This window comes from Vicugna pacos, chromosome 32 (assembly GCF_048564905.1).
Source record: "Vicugna pacos chromosome 32, VicPac4, whole genome shotgun sequence".
NCBI classification, from domain to species: Eukaryota; Metazoa; Chordata; class Mammalia; order Artiodactyla; family Camelidae; genus Vicugna; species Vicugna pacos.
This window is the reverse complement of record NC_133018.1, coordinates 14601290-14625934: the sequence shown is the minus strand read 5'-3', so window position 1 is coordinate 14625934 and position 24645 is coordinate 14601290. Positions and strand designations below refer to the sequence as shown.

At 43.1% G+C, this 24645-nt stretch overlaps 2 protein-coding genes across 7 annotated transcripts in view; one reads left to right on the top strand and one right to left on the bottom strand.

The window, feature by feature from the left end:
* SUDS3 (SDS3 homolog, SIN3A corepressor complex component) overlaps positions 1–11852 on the bottom strand; it is a 42048-nt gene extending 30196 nt beyond the window's left edge. For 3 of the 4 annotated variants that reach the window (XM_072953544.1, XM_072953542.1, XM_072953543.1), the window contains exons 1-6: positions 11548–11852; positions 9608–9677; positions 6800–6855; positions 5219–5290; positions 2007–2026; positions 613–769 (exon numbers count right to left, since the gene is read on the bottom strand). In XM_072953544.1, coding sequence (XP_072809645.1) covers positions 613–769; positions 2007–2026; positions 5219–5290; positions 6800–6855; positions 9608–9677; positions 11548–11689 — 517 coding nt within the window. In that variant the 5' untranslated portion in view covers positions 11690–11852. The remainder of the gene's footprint in view (positions 1–612; positions 770–2006; positions 2027–5218; positions 5291–6799; positions 6856–9607; positions 9678–11547) is intronic. The other variant, XM_072953545.1, reaches the window with a different exon arrangement.
* A 69-nt stretch (positions 11853–11921) lies between these two features.
* The window catches only part of TAOK3 (TAO kinase 3), a 146454-nt gene continuing 133730 nt past the window's right edge, over positions 11922–24645 (top strand). Inside the window, exons 1-4 of one of the 3 annotated variants that reach the window (XM_072953540.1) lie at positions 11922–12222; positions 12459–12677; positions 14706–15186; positions 15310–15595. The gene's annotated coding sequence lies outside the window, so the exon portion shown is untranslated. Of the gene's footprint in view, positions 12223–12458; positions 12678–14705; positions 15187–15302; positions 15596–24317; positions 24529–24645 lie in introns of those variants that run through there. The other 2 variants (XM_006204797.4, XM_031670022.2) reach the window with 2 other exon arrangements.

Genomic DNA, 24645 nt, shown 5'->3' with positions numbered 1-24645 from the left:
CTGGCTCTGAGTCCAATGTAACTTTACTGCCTCTACAGAACAGTTCAGTTGGGTTTCCCTTCTGAAACTGTACCAACTCTTTCTGAAACATTCACAGTAACATCTGGGGCGAAGGGATCTAATAGCACAGATGATATAGCCAAAGCCTCCATTCAGTTCAAAGGAAGACAATGCCTTTTCCGTATTGAAAGCAGACTGGAAAAAAAAACACAAAGTGGAGGGATTCTCACCACTACAGAGGGACTTGGGCAAGTAATTCATGACTATAACCCAGGAATTACATGAAATAAAACGTCACTATTAAAGGTCTACCATTTACCGAACACCTGTTACGTACAGGGCCCTGTACTAGGCACTTGCATTTCTACCATCTTGTGAGATAAGGAATGATCAGCCCCACTTTATAGGGGGGGAACAGGCTCAGAGAGGTTAAGTGGTTGACTAAAATCACACAGACAGTATGAGATGGAGCTAGAACTCTGGTCACCCAAAGCCCACTCTCCTTTCAGATTCCTCTGCTCTGATGAGGAAACGAGATGTACAACAGAGGGTCACTGGAGCATCCCCACCCCCGCGGGTCTCCCAGAATCCTGCTCCCTGCCGCTTTCATACCTCCGGTCAGCTCCATCGTGAGCTTTTCATTTTCAATCATTTTCTTCTTTTCTTCTAGCTCAGCAATCAGGTTCTCTTTCAGCTCCACCTTCTTGTCTTCAAATTCTTTCACCGCGGCCTTCTTTTCTTTGATGTAATTTCTTTCCACTTGCTCAGTCTGAGTAAAAGAGGAACACAGGCTGGGGTGACATGACCCAGCAGCAGGGCTCCAACTCCAAGCCTGGCTCTGCGCTCAAGTGCAAAGAAAATACCTTTACTAGAAATAAGAGAAAGAACTACCCTTGCACATAGACTTGCGGTAACAAGGTGTCTGGGAGCAAGTTCTTCAACGAACACATGAAATGGAATCACTCAACTTCTTGTTTTTACATATATACCTCACTTGCTACACAGACATCTCCTCTTTTCCACATCTGATATTTTACAGTTTGTATGTGAAAATAGAACATAAGTTTCTCAAAGGTAGTAAACAAAGGAAGGACACAATTCCAAAGGAAGATAGTACATTCCAGATGAAATATCTACCTTCAAAACTCGTTACAAGATACCGAGTCGAGACAGCATGAGTTACTACATTCTTTGATGCTTATAGTAAGATAAAGACCAACTAGAGCACAAGATCACTTATTAGGTGCCTGAACCCCGAGGTGAAATTACACTGAAATCATACTACGAAAGAAATGCACAAGCATCCATTTTCTCAATCTCACTGCCACATGAAGTGAGGAGTAAGAGGGCTCATAAGGGGCTGTGGCTGTGGATCATGTGACCCTTCAGGCTGTGACCACGTGGCTATGCTGACTTAAGTCCTAAAATGGTTTTTCCAATAACGTGGCTCTAATAAAACTCACGACCCACCCCCAAACTCAAATACACACACACACACACACACAAGCCACAAGCGCATCATCCAAGATTCTGGCCCTAATCTCCACACTGCAGCGCTGTGCCTCACACAGAATCAGCACTCAGACGTCTGATGAATGAACGGTTTTAAAACCGTCTTTCCTATGGACCCAGAGTTTCAGATGTAAAACAGTGAATTCAGTCACTGGGCTGCTCTGAGGACCGATATAACAAATTACCAGGCCATTGTAATTCAGACACCCTCCCAAATGGCTTTAACGTGAGATAAAAGTCAACAAGAAAGCAGTGAGGGGCGAGTATCCCCCAGTCCCCTGCGATAAGCAGAGGCTACCCAACCAACAAATGAATAGATGGAATTTCTGAGCTGAGACCAAATGGCCTTCTGTCAAACAGAACAGTGGTGGAAGCTTCCAGCAGGGGGATTCCCCACTATCTATTTGGTGATGGAAGCAAAGGCCCCTGGATTGGGAGAGCAAGATTCCAGTCTCTGAAAGAGCCTGCAAATCCCGAAGATCCGTGGTACTTACTTCCAGCTGGAGGAAGAGTTCTGAAAGAGATAAAATATGCAATTAGATTCACTAGGCTGTGTCACCTTTCTAGACAGTGATGTTAAGATTCATTCAGAGGCCGTAATTGCTTTCTGAAAGCACAGTTACCCAGAGCAAATGTTTCCATCAGTAGAGTGTTGACATACACGAAGTGGAAGCCTGCAAGAAGCACGCTCTCTGGTTACAATCTGGCCCTGAACGGAGTCAGCTTTGGCAATTCAGTCCAGGGGACCAGCAGCAGGAAGCAAACCACCTTGGCAAAATAAAAGTAGGAGCAATCCCTTCCTTCACTCAGTACATGCCTTCCAACGGTCCTACGGGCACGACGGGTCAGGAAGAAACAAAGCAATTACTCCAGAAGCAGAGGCCACATGGATGTTTTTAAAGCCCTGTACACAGGGTTCTGTGTGGTAAGGAGGGACACTCCCTGAGAATCCAGAAAGCAGAGGTTCTGAGCCTCCACTCACACCAGGCCTCCACCCGCAATGCCCTCCAGGCTCTGATGGCAACTTCAAGTTTCAGATCTACTGTAGCCTCCTCTGTGAAGCCTTTCCTGAGGACCCTTCGCTCACCAAGCCCCTCTCAGACACCTGAAGTCTCCACTCAACAGTATTCACCAGCTTACTGAGCACCCCGTGTGCCAGGTGATCAGTGGCAGTTCACCCAGCACCAACTCCCAGCTAGACTCTAAGCCCCTCTACAAACCCAGTACGTGAACAAAACAGGTTTATGGCTTCTAATCTTTTCCGGGTGACAGTGGAGCTGACTGTTGGTGGACCAACAATGCCAAGGGCGCTGTTCCCATTTTACCACGGTCGCTTTTGCAAGCCTAATAAATCCTATGCATCCACTCCCCCATAAAAAAGCACATACGCACATTCACATGTAAAATCTTGAGTTTCAGAAACTCAAGATGAAGAAACCAATCGTCAATCAAGAGCTGTCAGATGAGAAAATCACCCGAGGAAAGTGACCAGCCACTTGCTATTTTCTACCCCTGGATGCCCCCATCACTCTGGCCCTGGGAAGCACGGGACACACGAGCCCCAGCACATCCGGCCCAACACACTCACTGCTACGCGGGCCTCAGACCTCTATCTGCGTAAACGGGCCAGACACCTGGAGTCTGCACCATTCTGAGAAATCACGCCTGCACCAAGTCAAGCGACAGCACTCAGAGCTGGTGGTGTTTATTTTAAAGCAGCCAGACACCAGACACAACAAAAGCAGGCAGATTATCTCTGCATGAAACATGCTTTTTAAAGCTCAAGATGTGACTGATTCAGGAGCCCTTATGCATTTTTACCCAGAGGTGGGGGGGGGGTGATGTTTGTGAAAGAACACCTGAGGACAGGACTGAGAGTAAAGAAAAACAGTAACACTCACCCTGTAGTTCTTGTTTAAGAAAAATGACATGAATTTTCAATCCTTATTTACATCTTAAACCAATCCCATGAAATATGAGTATTCCCCTCTACAGATTGGGAAACTGAGGCTCCAAAAGCAAATACCTGCTTACAGGTATAAGATATTAAGAGATGGGAGGAAGCCCTCAACCTAGGACCTCAGCATCCATGGTACCACCTCCTTTCCCTGCTTAAAGGGAACTCCGGGAAGAGGGCTGAGGATTTCAAAGCTGTCCCGAGGAGATGCCTCAGTGTAGCCCCCTGACTGTGGGAACAAAGGAACGAGCCTTGGGCTAGAATGGTAAACAAGTTATAAAAAGCTGCAGACTCAGAGGTGAGAAGGCTGGTTAGCCAATGACAGGTAAGATCCCCAGAGGGGGGCAACCTAAGACAGGCACAGCCGCCTGAATCCAAGAAGAATGTTGTGAAGCAGCTGCTTCTCATACGTTCCGCCCTGATAAGCTATAAGGCTCGCTGGTGCCAAGACGAACATGTTTTACCAAAACATAAAGGGTCTTCTGACCTTGAGCCAGACACTGCCTGTTAACCATTTCCCTTAACATTCTTTGCTATGTAAGACTATGTAACTTAATAAAGCTTTAGAGTAGCCATCAGTGCTCTCCGCATAGGGTGTGTATGTGTACATTGATATTGCGACACCAACACTCAGGAACTCAGAGTGGGGGCCTGGGATGCAGGGAGGGGTGAACCACAGCGGCTCCATCTCCTATTTTCCCTGCACCCCCACAGCCTACAGCTCCTTTTCTGCATGTTGTTGGACACGGACATCTACTCACTGGGGAGGAGAAAGAAGGGTTCCATCCACAGAAAGTTGGAAAGTCAATGGATCAGAAAGCAAGAGGACAGGGGCCTGGGGAGTGGCAGCCCAACATTCATGTCACCACTGCAGGAACAAGCACCACACTGGCGCTGACAGTGCTGGCCAGCAAAGAGCTTCAAAATGTACCACTTACAGAAGACTTCCTGTCAGTGCCTCAATCTGTCTACACGTTTTATTTCAACAGTCATCGCATCTTACTTTTTGAATGAGTCTCTAACTCATAAGGTTCCTTAACTTGACATGTGTGGATATCTTTTGTCAATGAAACACCAAGCTTCCTGAAGTCAAGTGTTTCTTTATGTCGCTCAGAGAGGGGATGGAGCAGATGCTCAACATATTTTGCTGAATGAATACACTTACTGCGTACAACAGACCAAAAGCACACTGTTTTTCTCTAAATGCTTATAATACAACACTCGAGGGGAAAACCAAGAGGATCCCTTTTCTTCCCAGAGCACAGGACACCAGAAGCAGCAAACTCAAAACAGGAGTGAGACAGCCAGCAATCCTTTCCCACGTCAGCTTCCCCGATCGTCTACTAAGCCAGCTATGCAGATCCAAGAAAAAGTGTGCGAGACTGCTGCGGGGGCACCAGGGAGCACAGCCCGACCGCAGGGAGCCCCACTAACAATCTCCATTCCAGGCCATTTGTTGGCAATAAAGATGAACAGTTGCACAAGACTGCAGCTTTGGGGTCTCTCCTTCCCCAAACTCACCCCCGCAATGGGACATTTCAGAGATATACTGGAGGATGGCTCTCATGGCCACAGTACATCGAAATCGATGATCAGTAAAAGGAGGGCAATTGGAAGAGGATTTGTTTACTGGTAAGATAGAGCCTTGTGGGGAGGGTATAGCTCAGTGGTAGGGTATGCGCTTAGCGTGTACAAGGTCCTGGGTTCAATCCCCAGAACCTTCATTTAAAAAAAAAAATAGAGCCTTACCTGCATTTCGTATCCTCTCTTTGTACTGCTGATCTAGTTTTTTCATCCTTTTCTGATATTCCTGTAATGTACCTGATTGAGATTTACAAAATAAAGAGTTACTCTGAAGATCAATCTGCTCTACATTTTGGTTCCTAAAATTATTTTCTAGCACCAGCAGTGACTGTTTCAGTCACAGAGTAAAACACAAACCATGGAAAGGTGCCTGTGAACAGAGCTAACCTGACTGCCAACCAAGGCACACAGCAGACATCACCCCAACCAGTGGATTAAGACTCTCTAGTAAGTGAGGAGGAGCAGAAAGGTGCAGATACCCCCCAGACATGCCCATCACTTGCTGCCACAGTTTCAGTCAGCGGGCCTCTCCTTCCTGGAAGCAGCTCACGCTCCCTCAGTAAGGTCTAGGTCAATGCCATTTAGTAGGACTCTGTGCAGCGATGGAAATGTTCTACATTGCCCTGTCCAACACGGTAGCCACTAGTCACTCATGGCCACTGAGCACTTGAAAAGAGGCTAGTGCAAGTGAGGAACTGAATTATTAACTTTATTTAATTAAACTTAAATAGCCGCATGTGGCTAGTGAGAATACTGGACAGCTCAGGTACAGATTACCAAATTTCTACTCGCTTCATTGCTCTTCCTCAAAGCCACTAGTTATGGGGATTCCAATTAGTGTGGGAGGTGTTTTCTGATCATCATGCTTAAGCAGGACGTATTAATGGCAACTTTTTAAAAACCCCTCAGTCAGGCCAGGCAGGCCTCACAGACTTGCTACAGTGAAACGAATTTCTTTCTCAATACTTTCATTACCATGGAGAGAAGAAAAAAAAAACGATCTGTGACTGCAACTCATGGGAACATTTCTCACTATGAAGCAGAAATCAATATAAAATGGGCTGGTCCAAGCAATAAAAGTACCTCGTGGAAAAGCAGTTTCACTGCCGGGAACGCCACAAAATGAGGCCAAAGAGCTAATGACAGCAGCAGCCGTCCCTGAGTTGTCACTGGGCGCCCTGGAGTGCGAGTCACCCCTCACGCGTAAACTCATCTGCTTTCATTTTCTTCCACTTCACAGATCAGAAGACAAATTAAGCAAGAGACGGTGAGGTGCCCATGGTCAAATTTCTATGAAGTATTGAGGGAAGGACTTGAACTCGTGGTGGGACTTGAGAGCCTGTGCTCTTAACCCCTGTGCTGACCCACCTCTAGCGGGAAGCAGCATGCGGCAAGATACAACCCACTTGTGGTTCACGAAGCAAAAAAGAGAAAACAGTGCGGATAACCCCAGCTCAGGAGTGTTCGGTTTAGAAAGAACTGTTTATAAATAAATAAGTTATATTTATTCTTTGGTAACAGTATCTCTCCTGAAAATGGCTGGCTTTAGGCACAGTGGTTTTCGGTTCATGCTCCACGGAAACCCAAGCGAAATTTCGAAAAAGTAGGAAAACTGCCTCTTTACTGACTGCGAAAATCAGCCAGACCAAATTTTAAGTCACTCCCACTGAGAAGTGAAATACGTGGATTTCAAAGGTGGGCAGTATTAGTAAGTATACTTAGAGAAGGATTAAATCACACACCAACCTTCCTGAAGCTGTTGCAACTGTCTCTTGAGAGAAGCCAGTTTATCCTGATACATCCTGTAAAAAAGGAAAGCCACACTGAAAGGCAAAAACGTCCACCACCCAATTCAAAATAATCTACACAGAGGAATGAGCTGGGTTTTTATGGGAATGTCATTAACGTCCTCTAGGGAGGGAGGAAACTGAAGTCTGCTGCTGGTTTAAAATGGACCAGCAGCTAAAGGGGTCAGAAAGGGACAAGGATTCTGTGCCCCTGAATCGTATCCCAGTGTTGTAGACTCTTCTATGCTCTCTCATCTTTAGAGAATCAATCTAAAATCTACAAATACGAAGATGTGTGGATTTTCATTAATAAATGAAAGTGAGAAACAGAGCTAGACAAGGACACACAAAGGAAAATTGAAAGTGTGATGCGATTTTCTTCTGGATTTAGAAGCATAGGTAACATACACACAAAAATGCAGAAAAAGCATGAAACACAGCTCTTGTATCAGCTCTATAATTAGATTATAAGTTCCAAAGGAGTAAGATTATGCCTTCAACACATTTTTCTATTTAGATAGCATAACTGTGTAAGCACTAAGTTAATAAACCTCATGTCATTTTTAAAAACACTACTTTTTCATGATCAGAGAAATAACAGCAATTCAGTAACAAAAGTTAAAATGCAGGATTTATTTGCAGCCTCAGCTGGATAAGAACACAAAGCAAAAGAACCCGGCAGGTTATTTTTGCCCCCTCACACTGAATGGATTATAGGCAATTATACACCCTGGTAAGTCTGACGGATTCCACACGTAAATCATATTTCAGCAATATTTTTACTTCTACCTGAAAAACACCTCTGATTTCACAGTGACAAAAACAAGACCTGCAGCCTGAAAGGACACTGTCCAACAGATAACAGGCATGACAGCCTTCTGACTGCTCAGGTAAGGACTGCAAAGACAACCCAACTATTTATAGGTTGAGGAAGAGCAGGCAGAATCCGAGAAGTACACGCAAGGTCTGATTCTTTTAGGGAGAATTCTGGTGTACTCTCAACGCTCAACTTGAATCACGAAGGGAGTTCAATTTTAATCAAAACTATTTTCTAGATCAAACATTAAGGGGTACATTCAATTAAACGACTGTCTCAAGAGAATGCTTATTAAACATGCCAAGTATAGGAGAGGAAATGAATGGGTCAACTGCACACAAGAAGTAAATGCTTGGAACCTGGCATATTAAATTTTCCACCACACTGAGTGCGCCAGACAACACCTTTGAAATTTTCAGTCCATCTTTAAAAGAGAATAATAATAGATTCAAGAAGTAAACAACAACAAAAATTCAGTTTTGAGAAAGAATAGGTACGTGAAAATACATCTCAAATAGGTCCAGGTAAGTCGATAAGAAGCCTGAAAAGAATAAAAATAAAATAAAAAGCAAGGGCAGTTTCAGGGAAGAAACTATGAGAAAAAAAATCACGTGAATTATTAAAGAAATCCTTCACTCGGCATTAGTCAGTTACCCCTTTGGATTCCAAAGCTTGAAAAGGATGACAGAATCCAGAGGTTGGTCACAAAACGGGCATATAAGTAAAACATTCTCCAAGGGAAGGATCGGCTAGCTTAAACGTAAAGAATTTAAAAGCCAAATCAAGATCCTCAAAATACATTCAACCAAGACTTATCGAGTCCATGTCACTCTGTCCTGCCTATGAGTTCACAGCAAGAGGGAGTGGTTTCACTTTCCCTGGCGCACTGAGCTGCGGCTCTGCGCCAACAATGAGAAGGCTGGGGGTGGGGTGGATGCAGGGTCAGCGGCACTGGGGTGGGGTCAGGAGTCCTGCTTTCCAGTCCCGGTCTCCCCAAGCTCTCTAGGCATCGAGTGCACCTTCTAGTCTAGTGCTTGGTAGGGTTGCACCCATTCAAGAACCAAGAAACTGTGAAACACCATTTACAGGCTGTGAGCAATGATTTTCACATCTCAAAAAACAAAAAAAGTGGAAAAATGGTTCTCTCCTGTTACACAGCCTTACTCCCCTGGGATTGTTTCCCTCCAGGTTCTTTCTTGCCTAACCTCAAAAGGTTTTTATAACAAGAAGTCTGATTAAATGTGACAAATTATAAGAGGAAAATTACATACATATACCCAGTCTTTGGAAGAACTGTGTGAAAATCATACACACAAGGTCACACTTAAAGATGCCCTTGCCCAATGTTCATAGCAGCACTATTTACAATAGCCAAGACATGGAAGCAACCTACATGTCCATCGACACCCAAATGGATTAAAGTGTGGTATATGTATATAATGGAATACTACCCAGCCATAAAAAGGAATGAAATAATGCCATTTGCAGTAACATGGATGGACCTAGAGATTATCACACTAAGTGAAGTAAGTCAGAGAAAGACAAATACCATATGCTATCACTTATTTGTGGCATCTAAAATATGACATAAATGAACTTACTTACAAAACAGAAACAGATTCACAGACAGAGAAAACAAACTTAAAGTTACCAAAGGGGAAAGGGGTGGGAGAGTGATAAATTAGGAATTTGGGGTTAGCGGATACAAACTACTATATACAAAATAAATAAAAAAACAAGGTCCTACTGTATAGCACAGGGAGCTATATTCAATATCGTGTAATAACCTATAGTGGAAAAGAATCTGAAACAGAATATATATATATATATAACTGAATCACTTTGCTGTATACCAGAAACTACCACCACACTGTAAATCAACTATACTTCAAAAAAAGAGTCCTTGCCAATTCTGTTCTCCAAAACAGAAATGTAAAAAATCATACTCACTGTTCCTTCATTTCTACATAATCTTCTTCGTCATGCTTTGCCAGGTCAGTTTCACTAGCATCCTCAGTGTCTAAGTAAAATTCAGGGAAAAGGATTTGTTAAAACCGTAATTCATAGAATAGGTGTCATCTAACACAGTGATGCTTTATAAACTTCTGGAAAATGAATTTCTACTCAGTGCAGGCCTGCATGAAGCAATCAGTGAAAAATATTACATCAGAAAAGAAAATGCCATTTCCAACTCATACACATCCAGATTTATACAAAGGGCCTGCTTTCCACCTGAAGAACAGCTGGAGAACAGAATGCAACACACATTGGCAGTTATGGTCAAGGCTGCTACTTCTGCTGAAACAACACTGGCAGTTCAGGAAAAGGAGATTTGAGTGTGAGACTGGAAAACCACAGGCATCAAGCCTTGCTCACCACTCCAAAAGAACCTAATACGTACATTCTCTTCTGGTAGCTGCCCAGTCTGAACCCCTAGAAGATTACACGGTATACACAAAGGAGAAGAGGAACCAACTAATCGAACTCTAATAACAGAAACTGTTTCAGAACACTTTAAACATTGCTCTTAGACTAAGCAAATGGCTGGAGTGTCTACATAACTTCAACATCCCAAGTTTAGGGGGTGGGAGGGGAGAATCAATTTTGGACTCGCTGCTCCCTCTTGAGCGCGTTAAAAGCAGTACAAGTGATTCACATACAAAATCTCTGGTTAAACCTTTCATCAAATGTAATTTAACCAAATTGCAATCAGCTCCTTAAATTTCGTATCTGCACATACAGCTGCCTTTTTAAAGGCTTTTGCAGATCCAACTCTCCACATACCATTCTCCCCTTCCCAAGTGAAGAAAGCTTCCCCGAGTTGCCATGTGCCAGGCAGCCACAGTACTTGGCATTCGGGGAAATGAAATGATTAAAACATACTCCTGATTCCAGACACCTGGTCTAGCTTCTGCTCCACGGCTCTATTTTGTGCCAGAATATCTCACCTACACATTAGTCTCTCTTTATCTCTTCTTTTTTCTCTCTTGTCCTTTTATGTCTCTTCATTTTTCTCCCCTATAGCCAACTCCTTTCTCAATCCCTCAAAGAGTGTCCCTTACACTTGCCGAACTATAAAGCCTAGTTTGAAGAGCCAGGGTCTGACAGGCAGTAACGATAACGTAAGGGGTATGGAACTGAAAATACAACACCTGGGCACCATTAATCAAATCCCTCCCTCCCTCCCCGTGCCTGTTTCCCCAACAGTGAAAACACTTCATTATCTACTGAGGCCCAAGCCAAGTGCTTCACTTGTATCTCATTTAATCCTCACACCTATGCTAGGAAGTAGCTGCCCTTGCAGTTGGGTAAAATGAGGCTCGAAAGAGCAAGGAAATTGTCTAATATCGTTAAGATAGGTTACGTAAGCCAAATTTAGCCATAACTCTATCTGGCTGATTCCAGGTCCCGTACTTTTAACCACTCTGTACCGCACTGCCCAAAGTAGGGCTGATTAAGCATTTCTCCGGGGTGAGGGTGAGGGCCTTTTGGGAACCAGGAAGCCAAACTGGGCTTGCTCTGATCCTCTCCGGAACGAAAAGGTGAAGGGGTACTCAGTGCATCTAATGAATGGCATTCCCATTCCAACCAGCGAAGACTTGAGATTCAAAGAGATTTGGGGGAAGAGGGGCAGGACCTTAAAGGGACCTAGAGCTCTGACAACAGCTCCTTAAGGCCATTATCCGCATAACTGTAGGATACAAGGTACCCAGGAATTCCCCTTCCCCAACTCGGATAGGGGTAACTTCCGGGAGCCACGCTCCTCCCAGCCGCCCCTCCAGCAGCCCCCAAGCCCCAGAGGTCGCCCCGCCCCTCTCCCAGGCAGCCCCACCCCCTCTCACAGCAGTCCCACCCCCGCCCCGGGCTGCCCAGCCAGCGGGAGGACGTACCTTCGTCAGACTCCCGGCCCCGGCAGCTGCGCTCGTCGTCCTCGGCGCTCTCCAGCTCGTCGTCCTCCTCAGGGTAGTACTCCGGCGCCGGCGGCGCTCCAGCTGGGGCCGGAGCCGGAGCCAGCAGCCCCGCGGCACTCATGTCGCCTCTGCCCGCAGCTGAGCGTGCCACCCGGCGACCGCGGCCACCCGCCCTGCGGACTCCGCGTCCGCGTAGCAGCGCCCGAGGGAGCCGCCGACTCGAAGAGCGGGAGCCGCGGCGACCCCTCCGCGGTCTCCGCCAAGCTCCGCCCCTCTCACCCGCTCTCGGCAACTGGGGCCTCGAGCCGGCGGTGACTTCCGGGTCGCGAGCTGCCCGAGGATCGCCTGACTCCGCCATCCTAGAGGGAGTGGAGAGGCCGCCGGACACTCTCTTCGCTTTAACCCCATCTCCTTTATCGCCGTCTTAAAATCCTCAACGGGTAGGGGGGAGGGGCGGAGATAGCGTCTCTGGAGTTAGGCGAATCCTTGGGCAGGCCCGGCCGCGGCTAGGACCCCGAAACGCAGAGGCCACTTCCGGAAATGGCCGCCAGGCGGCGCCAGGACCCAAAACTAAGAGCTGATCTTTAGGGACTTGAGCGCACAGGATTTGACGGGCTCTTGGCAGGTGGAGGTGGTTTCATTTAATTTAAACAGGTGAACGTTATGAACCATCCCGTTTGTAGGTCGGGAAACCTAGACATCTAGGGTTTTTGCGATCATCCCGAAGAAAAGGAGCCTGGCTCCTCCCCTGACTAATTGGAGGGAACTAAAATAAAGACGAGGCTGCTAATACTGCATCCTGGGGTCAACAAAACAGTATTTTCCCACTTGGTGGGTGCACATCCTCTTTGTATAGGTTAGCTTAATATTGTGTTCTCCCAATTTTACAGATGAGAAAAGAGCTGTCACCTGCCTAAAAAGAAAAAAAAAAAAGGTAGCGTCCAGGCTGCCTTGTTTACTCTTGTTTAGATCCAGGCCCTCTACAGTACAGCTGCTTCATATTTCTTAGAATATTAATTTTTTAAAAGGTGGTTTTCCCCAATCTAATAACTTGCAACTCTCAACTGAGCAAGCGGAACATTTGCCGGCAGAAAGTTAATTAAGCTAAGGTAAGGAAGGTGCTAGCTGGTAACTTAGAAAACAAGAGAGCATGGATTAATTTGTGTGATTGAGTAGAAGGGGACACTTATAAGCTTTGCTTAATGAAGGATATCCCTTGTGTAAGTGTGTGTAGCAAGAAAAGGGATAAGGCAAAGGACCCAGAGGAGTGTAATGGTTTGTCCAAAGAAACCCTGCTCTTTAAGTTGCAAACAAGTCTCCATAGAAAAAGTAACTTACAGGCAGTAAAGTTGGACACAGATGTAAAAGCCAGGGTGACACCCAGTATTCTGATTCTCAGATACTTTGTGAACAAATTTATCTCGGAATTGGCTCCCACAGAGTCTTCTCAAAGTGAAAAAATTTATTCTCGTCCCTTTTACTTTTACATTTCTTATTTTCTACCTTACTGTAATTAAAATCTTGGCTCTGTTTGCAAGGGATTTTTCCTCCCAACAGAACTCAGGAATTTTCAGAATGGAATGTTGCAATGTCTTTCCAGCAGTTTAGAGATCTTCTGAAGCTCTAAGTGAGAGTCATTCTCAGGGCTCTCTGTAGGTCCACCACCTATATTTAAACTAGAACTTTAGAACTGTTTCTTGTCCAAAGGATGAAGTCATTTTCTTTTTTATGCTGTTAGGTCATGTCTAAGTTATTTGTAATCAACTATATTGAGCAACTTGAATTTCTATCAGTGCAATAATTATAGACCAGAAAAAGCACCGACATTTTAGAAACTAGAAGTTCCTTGATACAATGAATCAAAAAAAAAAAAAGTGATATTGTTAATTGGTTTCCTTTCAAGATCCTGTAATTTTTTAAACATTTTTTTATTGAGTTATAGTCATTTTACAATGTTGTGTCAAATTCCAGTGTAGAACACAGTTTTTCAGTTATACATGACAAGATCCTGTGATTTTTATATTACTAATGTTTTATCTTGCTTATGTCTTCTTGATTGCAAATAACATCTGTTAATGGTCATGCATTCCTTTTTTATATGAATAGATAGAACTGAACACTTATGTAGTGAAATCTTACCCCATTTCTTCTATCCATATTGCAGTTGGTAGGATGAGCTCTTAACTGACAAATGCTTGGTAGAGAAGGAGGACCTAGTCAAAACAATTCTCTCATGACTTTAGTCTTACCCAACTTTCATAGCGGTCTAATAAGATTTTGGACAGTCTTTCACTAGGCCTATAAATATCCAATTCCCCTAAAATCAGGTTTTTCCACCTTGAAATCATTCTGCATCCTTTCCCAAAATGGTACTCAGTCACTCTGCTCGGGAAACATCCTGAAAAGAATCAGGAATTCTTAAAAGGCGTCCTGCCTTTCTACATGCCCTAACACTCAAACTTAAACATTAAAAAGGAGCATCATAATTGGGATAGGTATGATTTTTAAACACTAGGGAAAACACGAATAGCGTTTGGAACACAAGTTTTGTCAGGAGTCAAAACAAAACAATAATGGTGGAGAGTTTTCTAAGAGCGAAGTCCTGTGTACATCTGACAAGGCTTGGGAACAAACTGTGTTCCAGAAATGAAACAATTCCTTCACAAAATGCTAAATTGTCAAAGTTCATTAGCTTTGGGCTTTAAGGGTGAGAGTAGCAGTTTTCAGTTTCCAGTATTGATTGAATTAGCATATCCAGTTTCACAAAAATATAAAGACTGGTTCTAAGTTAACATGTGATGCACTTTCACTCCTGGCAGGCACTATCTTTCAGCCTGGGTAAAGATGGGTCTCTGGTAATCACCCGTTGCACTTGGGTCAAAGTTCATTTTACTTTAGCCATTAGTTCCCACGAAAATCATTAAAACATGTGACCCTGAAAAATACGTTGAATAGGCTGGCTGAAGCCTTGCTAAAGCTAACAGGGGTTCCTCCACCAAGACAGTTCCTGTTCCTACTTGTCATAATGGTTATCATTATCCATAAACTGAGTATTTCTTAAGCTTTGTCCTTGTACCTATAAAAATGTGCCCTGTCAGTGTTGAATGCCTAGTATATAAATTTTTTTCTTCCAACAGCATCAAATTGACGTCAGTTGAACGCAGTGCAAGGAAGGGCAACTCCTTTGCCAAAGATATAAAAGAGTTCAAATCCAGGAAATATTTACAAAGTCCCGAATGAATAATTGCCACTATTAATTTACAGCCGAATTACTTAGAAAGCTGTGCCAGGTCTAACGGGGTAATGGGGACCTCCTCAAAGGCTCTAACGTGGTGGTCCTGGGGGCCTCTGAGAGTCTCTCAAGAAAAGTAAAGGCTCATAGAGGAGTGCCATGAACTTTGACCCCCACCGCAGCACAAACAGGACTGACCGCACCCCAGGCGGGCCAGTGGGTAACTGAAGTTGCAAGGTTTTCCGCGTCTGAGGAAACCCCGCCTGCCCCTTCCCGCCCACCGTCAACTCCGCCAATCGGCAGGCGCCATCGACCGCTCGGCTTCCTAGGCACCTCCAATCAAGTACCTATATCCGGCCCAGGTCTGTGCCTCGAGATCAGGGAAGGTCAGTAGAGAGCCTATCGGATCCGGGTTGGGGGCGTGGTCGGGGGGGCAGGGGGCGGGCGGACTGGGACGGTGGGGCGGAGCGCGCTCGGCGCAGTCGGGTGCGATTGGCCACCCCTGGCAGGAGCCGCACCTCGGACAGCAGCAGCGGCGGCCGCGGGAGGGTCCGTGTGGCGCCCGGCGGCGGCGGCGGCGGCGGCGGCGGCAACGGGGTCCTGCGTGCAAGAGTGGGACCCGACGTGGAGACCGCGGGCGGAGGCTGCGCACGGCCGGACCCGACACTCAGCGACCGGACCCGGGGATACGCCAGAGGACCAGAGGCAGAAGAGCGACTCGGGAACAAGTGTGAGAGAGGAAGCGGCGGCGGCGGCGGCGACGCCGGGCCCGGGGGTGGTGACAGCAGGTCTGAGGTGAGAGAACCGGGGCGCCGGGAGGTGACTGAGTGAGCCGGGGCGAGGGGACCCGGGGCAGCGTGGGGTTGGGGAGGAGCCGAGGAGAGTTCCAGGAGTGGGTTTGACAGTACGGACTGTGGAGAGGAGACCCTGAGAGGGGCCGGCCCCGCGGGTCTGAGAGTGAGACCTCAAGAGGGCTTGGGACAGCGGTGTGAGGGGAGAGGACCTCGAGTTGGGCCAGAACAGCGGGTCTGTAGGAAGGGGACGCCGGGAGGGCTTGGAACGGCGGGTCAGAGTGGGGGGCCCCGTAAGGAGCCGGGACAGTGGGTCTGGGGGGCGACCCCCTGAGGGGCCGGAAAAGAGTTGTCTCAAGGGAGGAGACCCCGAAAGGGACCAGGACAGGTGGTCTGAGCGACAAGGGGACCCTCAGAGCGCTTGGGACAGCAGGTGTGATGGGGTACCCCGAAAGAGGTTGGAACAGCGGCTGTGACCCGGGGCCCCGGGTCTGAGTGGGGACCCGAGGGGCGTGCATAAGGGCGCTGTCCCGCCAGGTGGGCGAGGAGAGGGGCCTGGGTCGGGTTCGCGGCGCCAGGCGAGTCGAGACAGCAGTCCGCTGCTCCCCGGGTGCAGTCAGCCGAGCTTCCTAAGGGCTGAGTGGGAGACGGGGGACCGCCTGAGCCCCCGTGACTCTGTGGGTGACTCTGAGGAACGGGGATTATGTAATGAAACGTAGCAGAACGCACAGGCTGGAGGGTCTCGCCCAAAGCACGGGGATCCCGGAAAGGGCAGGAGCGATGGACGCCAGGACCTCTGATCACTGGCCCCCTGGCTTCTCGTTCCTTTCTCCGAGTTGGGCGTGGATGCCTTGACATGAGGGGCTTCCTGCCCTAAAGAGCTTCATCAGGATGTGAAAAGTTGGGGAGGGTGTCTTTAACTCGCCACAAACTAGTGGAAAGGGAAAAGCATCCTTTTTGGAGAGCTGGTTTTGAATTAATTAGGCTGTTTATTTTGATAGACCTTGTATTTTTTCACTTTGGCTCAGCCAGGAGCTAGGAAACTTTGTCAGTTTGGCAGCACATCAGTATCAATGTTTACAATGCAGGCTAAAAGGAGCTATATACTAAGTTTGACTGTCTTTGATGTGTTGAAAAGATGGGAGGTCAAGCTAAATTTTTAAAGGAGGTATTGGAGTAGCTAAACTAACGGCACTTCCCAATTAGATTTCTTGTCCTTAAAGCTACCAGGACTGAGCTTCAGGCATAATTCCAGGACAAGCTAAGGAGAGAGATAAGCCTATTTAACCACTGTGTGCACTGGTAGGAGGCAAGTGTGTGTCTGTTAAAATGCTGAAACAAATAGTGGAAAGTAATAGAGGGCAGTCTCCTACTTTGATGGATGTGAAAATTAAGCTAATGACCAGGCCAGTTGTTCAGAGTCCTTAGGATATGTTAATACCGCCCTGACTACCTTTCAAATGTTCTCTTGAATGCAGATACTTTGTTAGGGTTCTACCCAGCAGCTTTGCATTTGAATTTTTTAATTCTCTCTGTTTGTGTGTTGCTTCTCCTTGCCCTTTCTCTTTGCCATGAGTTTCTTTTTTTCATAGGAGATTTAGAAAATGACGGCTTGGGGGAAAATAATGGGGAATGTAATTACTGTATTATTTTGCCGTTATTTGGATATCTTCTCTTTGTTTCAGGTTTTGGATAATGTCTTATTAGAAGCCTTTGCCCACATGCAGTAATGGGCAGCTTCAACTAAGAGGAAGAAAGAAATTCTGTATTATTTCCCAAAGACATAATGTAGAAGGCTTCTATAGAACTGCTGACTTAAATCCAAGACAAAAATTACTGAAGTCATCTTACATTAGGGTGATAATAAGTAGACAGAATGTATCATTTGGGGATTTTTATTTGATACTGCCTGGTAAAGAACAGTTCTTATATGGTTTCAGTGAGTGTACAGATTGTTGTGGTTATGAAAATTTCACCAACTAGAAGTCCTCCCCTAAGAAGCAGAAGTTATGGAGATGGGAGGAACAACAGCAAAAACAAATACAAATGGAAAGTATGAGACACTATATTTAAGATGTATTAAGTGTAACTTTTTTACACTAAATTAATTTTTCTAGAACCCTAGGTAGAATTCAAGTAAAAATGAGATCAGTTAACTCAAGAGGTTATTTACAAGGGACATGTATTCATTATGTAGTGCATGTTAACATATGAAGTGGTCTAGGGGAGGACTGGGAATCTCAATACTAATATTCAGCAAAGTAATAGAAATGTTTCAGCAGATAAGCTCTTCCATCATACTTGTTAGCTTATTTCCTACTGGTACAAACGGTAGTTTCTCTAGACAAACGTTACATTTAATTCCTCATAAGAAAAGAAAGTGTTCTGATGCTCCCCTGAGTGATTACTAAAGCAGTCATTTCAGCCACATTACGTTATGGTATTGATCCAGGGAGGATGACGAGAGAGTCATTATAATAGAGTTTTTAATGATAGGAAGGGCCTGTAATAACTGTTTATTCTTGGGGACATAGGGCGGAGGTCGATTAGGAGGGTAGGAATTCTGTGGGAATTTATTTTCATTTCTTTCACAGAATAAAACTACACCTTGAGAAATAATTAATATGTAAATTAACTACACCTGTGTTCATTTAAACTGTTTCTTTTCCATTGAACAATATAATCCAAAGACTAAGGCGGAGCCTCACACTTCCTTATGAATGGTCATAGCCACCAAAGAATGCAGGTTCTTTTTGGTTTAGAGTCCTTAAACTATTCTTAGTTTTAGCAGGATGCAAGTACTGCCCAGTAAATATAATAATCCATTTTATACTTTCTTTACCACTTGAGTCATATACAGTCAAATCATTGTAATCTCAGAGTCTGCCTTGCTATCTAATTTGGTTTAATGTTTAAACCAGCCTGAATAAAAGTTCTCATTGCTTGCCAGTGTTCATAGTTGTTGGTTTCAGTGGTGTGGAAGAATGAATGAAAAGTAACAATTGGTACTTTTACTTAAACTTTATTTGTCTAGAGTTTATTTTAGAGTCATTAAAAACATCTTTCCTTCATAATCTTTTCCTCCAGTCTTTGTTTCTTCCCTTCCCTAAAAAGAAAAGAGACTGACAGAAAGACAGAAAGAAAGCTTCTATGTGAAAGTGTTTTGTGACTCTTCTAAGAGAAGACTTCTTTTCAATCTCCAATGAAAGAGTCCTGTCAATCAGAGAGAATAGTTTTGAATTAGTGGTTTAGAGTTATGGGATATTGTACGGTTGAATTTCTTCATGGGGAGTTTAGTTTGTAATTAGTTAGTTTTAACATCTGCTTAATTGATTGCCTTGCTATTTGTGAGGATACATTAAACTCAGACTTACCTTGGGGAAAAAAAATCAGTTATGTCTAACTGTAATAATGGATTAGATGCACTGAATTTATGGGCCAAAATATGATCTAACTCATTTACAAGCTATGGGCACCAAATTTAAAAACAACAAGTATTCAGAATTTTTCTGATAGTCAATGGGAAATAAGTGATAGATTTTATCATTCCAGCTGTATGTTATTAGTTACCTAAATACTTTATAAATCAGCCTAATGCATTTTTTCTGTTGGACCTGAAATTCATTAGCGACATTGGAGTATATTTTAAGTCTTTGTAAATTATTTCTGTTTTAGAACAGAATGACATATAAGGGTCAGTTTCTTGATTTAACACTTGTTGTCTCCTAACCATTGTCCACTGTCTCACAGATACACATTTCCCATCCCCAGAGTGAATGGGAGAAGGAACATGCCTTGGGATAAATGGTTTATACCTAGCAAAACCTACTCTCATGTGGCCCATGTGGCTTCTCCCAGCCTTTGGAACTGACATGCTGGAGTCTAGTTTTGGCAGCCCTTTAACTTCACCCCTGGCCTCAGTGAAATGATGCTTAGCAAAATCAACCACGTATTTTGTTATACTTATTGCTTTAGTCAATTATCAAGGTACTAATTGGAATACTTCAATTTTACCTTCTTCCACTATTTTTTATGGACAGTGGGATAACCTTTTACTTACAAATCAAACTAGGATTCTGCACAGTATTTATCTTTATATGTTTCACTTTCTGTCTAATGACACTGGGTTTTGTCCATAGCAATCAAGGCTTATTACAATTCAAATACATTTTATTTACCCATTACAATAGATGGCACTAATCAAGGCAGAATGCTTTCTTAAACTAATAACGTAATTAGTCTGGGTGGTAGACACACAAAACACAATCATATTTCATGGCCAGTTTCCCAGTCTGTTGTGAATGTTAGCCTTTACTTTTTTTTTTTAATTACACAATTTTCATTTTAATTTTACCAGAAATTTATATTTTGTTGAAAATTAAATCAAGTTTTAAAATAAGCCAGATGTTTTGAAAGAAAGTGAAAAAAAGGTCTTGGATGAAGAATATTTTGACTTCTAAAACAAAGCCTTTACTTCTTGAAGGCTTTGTGTGTAAATACACAAATATTTCCAAAAACCTCATAAATATAGTTTTTAACTGATCTAGGTCAAGATTTAATAGCAGATATACAAAATTAACAGTAGTGTGCTTTGTGTACCTTGTCTCTTGTGCAAATTTCTCTTCTGTCATTGTATACCAGTTCCTTGTTCACATCTATTTGTCTTTTACAAGATTGTGAGCACTTTGAGGGCAGAGACGGTCTTGTTCATCTTTGCATCACTGTGCCAAATATAGTACCAGGCACACAGTATGAAGGACGCTCAATAGATGTCAATTGAAAAAGTGACTAAATTAGTGATCAGCAAATTAGTAGATTATATTTGTTTACACTTAGTTTCTTATCCTCATTAAGGGCTTTTAGTACATCAAAGGGGTGTTAAAAGAGAGTGATTCGGTTGGAACTCAAGAACAAATGTTAGCATTACTTATCTGCCATATAAGAAACAGCATGATACATTGGAAGGAGAAAGGGCCTCAGACTCAGAGAGACCTAAGCACCTATTTTGGCTCTGTGACTATTTCAGGAGGCTTACCCTGAGTGAGTTACTTAAGTCGATACGTACCTCACAGGATTCTTATAAGGAGTAAATGAAGCAATTTATATAAAGCATCAAGGACAGTGATAAATGCATAGGAAGTGTTTAATAAGTGGGAGCTGCTTGTTATTTTAATCACTTGAAACAGTTTTTTACTGCTGTTTTTGCTCTACCCCAGTATCTAATCATTTGCTGAATCCCCTGGCTCCTGACTCCAAAAAGAATAACGAACAGATTCACATATAGGGAAATTGAGATTCAGTGAGGGTGAGTGACTTCCCAGTGCCATACAGACAGTGGCAAACTTGACCTCTGTCACCTAGATCTGATTTTTCAACTCCAGTACGCTTTTTACTTTATACCTCTCAATGGTCCAAAAATAGCTGATTAGGGCCCCAATAATGTGCCAAGGAAGGACTTCTGTGACAATTTTTCAGTCTCCTTTTCTTTTCTGTCCTTCCTATGTATACTGTTGCTCTCCGATTCCCGATTCAGTTCTGAGTTTGTCACTCATATGTTCAAAACCTTTAATAATTCCCCCAGCCTACTAAATTCAGCACAGATTTATCAACCTGTTTTTGAGTTCCTATAGCCCTATAATCCATATATAAATATATATATGCATATATATGGTAAATATATAGATAGATATATAGAGATATCCTGTGCACCAACCAGAACAGCCTGCTTACAGCTGAGCACTTGCTGATTTGCCACCTTCTGGCCTTTGTTCCTTTTCCCTAGAATGCCTTCTGTTCCTCATTTTTCAGACCTACTTCTAATGCCGTCTTTCCTGAGGCCTTCTCTAATCATCTTTCTTGCTACTTTCTCCTTTAAATTCCCTAAGTACTTGCTTTGTACCTTTTCTTGTTACACTGTTATTCTCTGATAGTATGTTATAGGTTTTGTACTTGTCCTTCCTAAATGTCCATCTTCTTGACTTTTTTTAAAAGGGCAGTGTCTTATACGTCTAACCAAGTGTCTTGCAGCTAGTATCTGCTCAATAAATATTTGTTGAATTGTATTAAATTTAAGTACTTATTTTAGGTTCAAAAATAATAGCTAAATATTATTAATGCTACCAGGGAAGATAACAGATAATTCTTAAGTGAAAAACTTACTTCTGGCTCTGACCATTGGTAAACTGATGCCAGTGGTAGCAAATATTTGGAAACTTGGACATTCACATTCAGCGTGATAATATTCCCTGAAGTGACCTTTGATCTGGGTGTTAGATATTTGTTGTTTTTGTTTCCTTAAGTGATGTTTTTATCTGTAAGGAATGGGTTCTAACTTCAGGTCTTTGGGAGCTTGGTTTCCTATCTCTAGGTATTAGAGACAAACCAAGTAAGATTCTTTGTCATTTGCAACAGAAGGTGGTGTTCACTTGAGTCAGAGGCAGAGTCTGGGAGAGCTCTGAAATTCTGGTCTTGCAAAGCAAAATTCCTTACTTTGTGATAGAAGCAATTTGCAACTGTGAACAATTAAACTTATTGTTATCCCTATCTTTCACATTGTATTCTCCATAGTGCTTGCTACTTTCTGACACAGCGGATCTTTTTATTTATGCATTTGTCTTACATCCCTACACTAGATTTATACTCTGAAAGCAGAGATTTTTTTAATCACTGCTCTCTCCTCAACACATAAGACAGTGCCTACCCAGCATGTAGTAGTTGCTCAATAAATATGCATTGCATGACTAAATAGATCAGTTTGGCTCTGGATTTCCTCCAATTTGTTGCTAAAAAGGCTTTGTTATTTTAAATATAGGAAGTAAAATCCTAAGGAAGTAAACTATAGCTTGGGAGAGTTGAGCTTATCTGCATATTTTATTCTCTGGGTTTTACATTTTTCTTTGAGCAGCCTTGAATTTAGTATATTTTTGTTTTACTGAGTACAGATAAATCCATTCCTACCACCACAACATACATCCAAGTTGATTGTGTCTCAGTCTGACTACAATCTAAGAAAACTATATTCATTGTAATAAAATCCAATGGAAGCTGCTTTGGACATGACCCTTAGGGCCCAAAACTTGTAAGACCAAAGTTATAGTAAAATTCAGTACAGGGGCATTCTCACATTAAAAGCAATTCACTTGTCTTTCCTAGATGCTAAGTATTAACCCTGAAGGTTGGTCAGATGAAGCTCCTGATGTTAATTTGGGGTTATCAGTTTTCTGCACGTACAAGTAATTTGGTTTGATATGTGTTTTAAGCCTGAATTAAAAGAACTTAGTCACTGGTGACTCATGGTGAGAAGTTTTCTTTTTCCCTGCTAGAACATATGCCATTGCCTCCAACCTGGCCTTTTTAAAACGCTGAAAACATAGAGAATCCTGTATTTATGTACTAGGTTTCTAGAAAAGTTCTGTTAGGTTTAAGGTGGCGTGGCCTTAATTATAGTGCTTTTTAGTAATGAGCACTACAATTGACTTTCCAAATTCCCATACAAATTTCTTTAGTCTCTATTTTTATGGAAGTTTTCTCATTATATGTGAAATGGTCAAAAGTCTACTAGTTAGTGGATGAATGACCGCAGGGACTTTGTTCATTACTGTATCCCTAGTGCCTGGAACAGTCGTTTGTACTGAGAAAGCAATTAATATAAATTTGTGGAGTAAAGTCACATACATTCTTTTTTTTTTTCCTTCAGAGGACTGTTTATTTTTGTTTGTTTTGGGGGAAATAATTAGAGTTACTTAATTAGATTTATTTATTTATTTTAGTGGAGGTACTGGGGATCGAACTCAGGACCTCGTGCATGCTAAGCGCACACTACCACTGAGCTGTAGCCTCCCCCGTCACATGCATTCTTTATAACAGTGCAGCTTAGAAAAATGCTCAAGGTCTATTGAATTAAATTTTCTCCAGCCCTTTTAAATTAGGTAATCATCAATTCACGGTCAGCCTGGTTTGGGAGGTTGTTGGTGTTAGCCCACGGTAATTCTGCCCTAATGGCTCTTAGCATGGATTGTGTCCACCTGAAATCTCCTTGAGCGGTTCACTTACCAAAGGAAGGGTAAATGGGCAACACCCATAGGCACTTGCACCTGTGGGAACCAAGGGGCGTTGTAACAGGAAATACTTCAGCTTGCAATACCAATCGTCATGAGCAGCGACCGGATCACACTGTTTTCATCTGCAGTTCCTTATTAGGATTGTACAGGGTTTCTTGGAGTTTTTTTTTTTTTAATATATAAAAGTTTAAAAGAGAATTAACTTTAAATTTGAAAATTAAAATGTGAGTGGTTACTGGCATTTTCTTCATCATCAAGGAATTGGTGAGTTATCCTCCTTTGAGTTCTTTCTTTACCTTCTAATGTTGTGTCCCCCGAAACTTCATTCTGGCACATAGGGAGGGTGGAGATGGAGGGCGCATACATGTAAAATAACTAAAACTCAAGCTGTTATTATCAGTAATAACAGCCAGTTATGATATTTACATGATACCATAACGGTAGGCATTGATAGAATTTCGTAGATTTTAATGTAAGATTTTTTTTAGCCTGAGCCAGTTTTCCTCTGTTGCGGAGACTGGAGGAAAAAAATCAGGAAAAGTTTTTAGAAAGTTCTTAACAAAATGTCGAAATGTGAAGCTTATGTAAAATGCTGTTGACGTTAACTGTCTGACCAGGAAGTACTCTCTTTAAGTCTCATGCATAAATACTGTGTCTGTAGTAACTTCCTTTCTCGGGATGAAGGTGCTGATAGTATGGTCTTGTCCTTACAACTTAAGTGCAGTTCATTTTTTATCTTGCCTAAGTAAGAGGCAGCCTTTTAAAGAAAGCCATCTCTGGGGCAATCTTACTGATTGCTATAGCTAAATAAAGAATTTTCAAAGTCTTTTCGTGTGTTGGATTGGAAACGTAGGACATGCATTTGGAAAGATCTACTGTGAGTAAGCTTGGTGTTTTGTTTTACATTTAATGTTTTGTTATAAATATGGTTTGCGTCTAAGATTGCTGATAAATTCTGTTGAATTTCATGTGAATATTTATGGCCTTAGTGCAA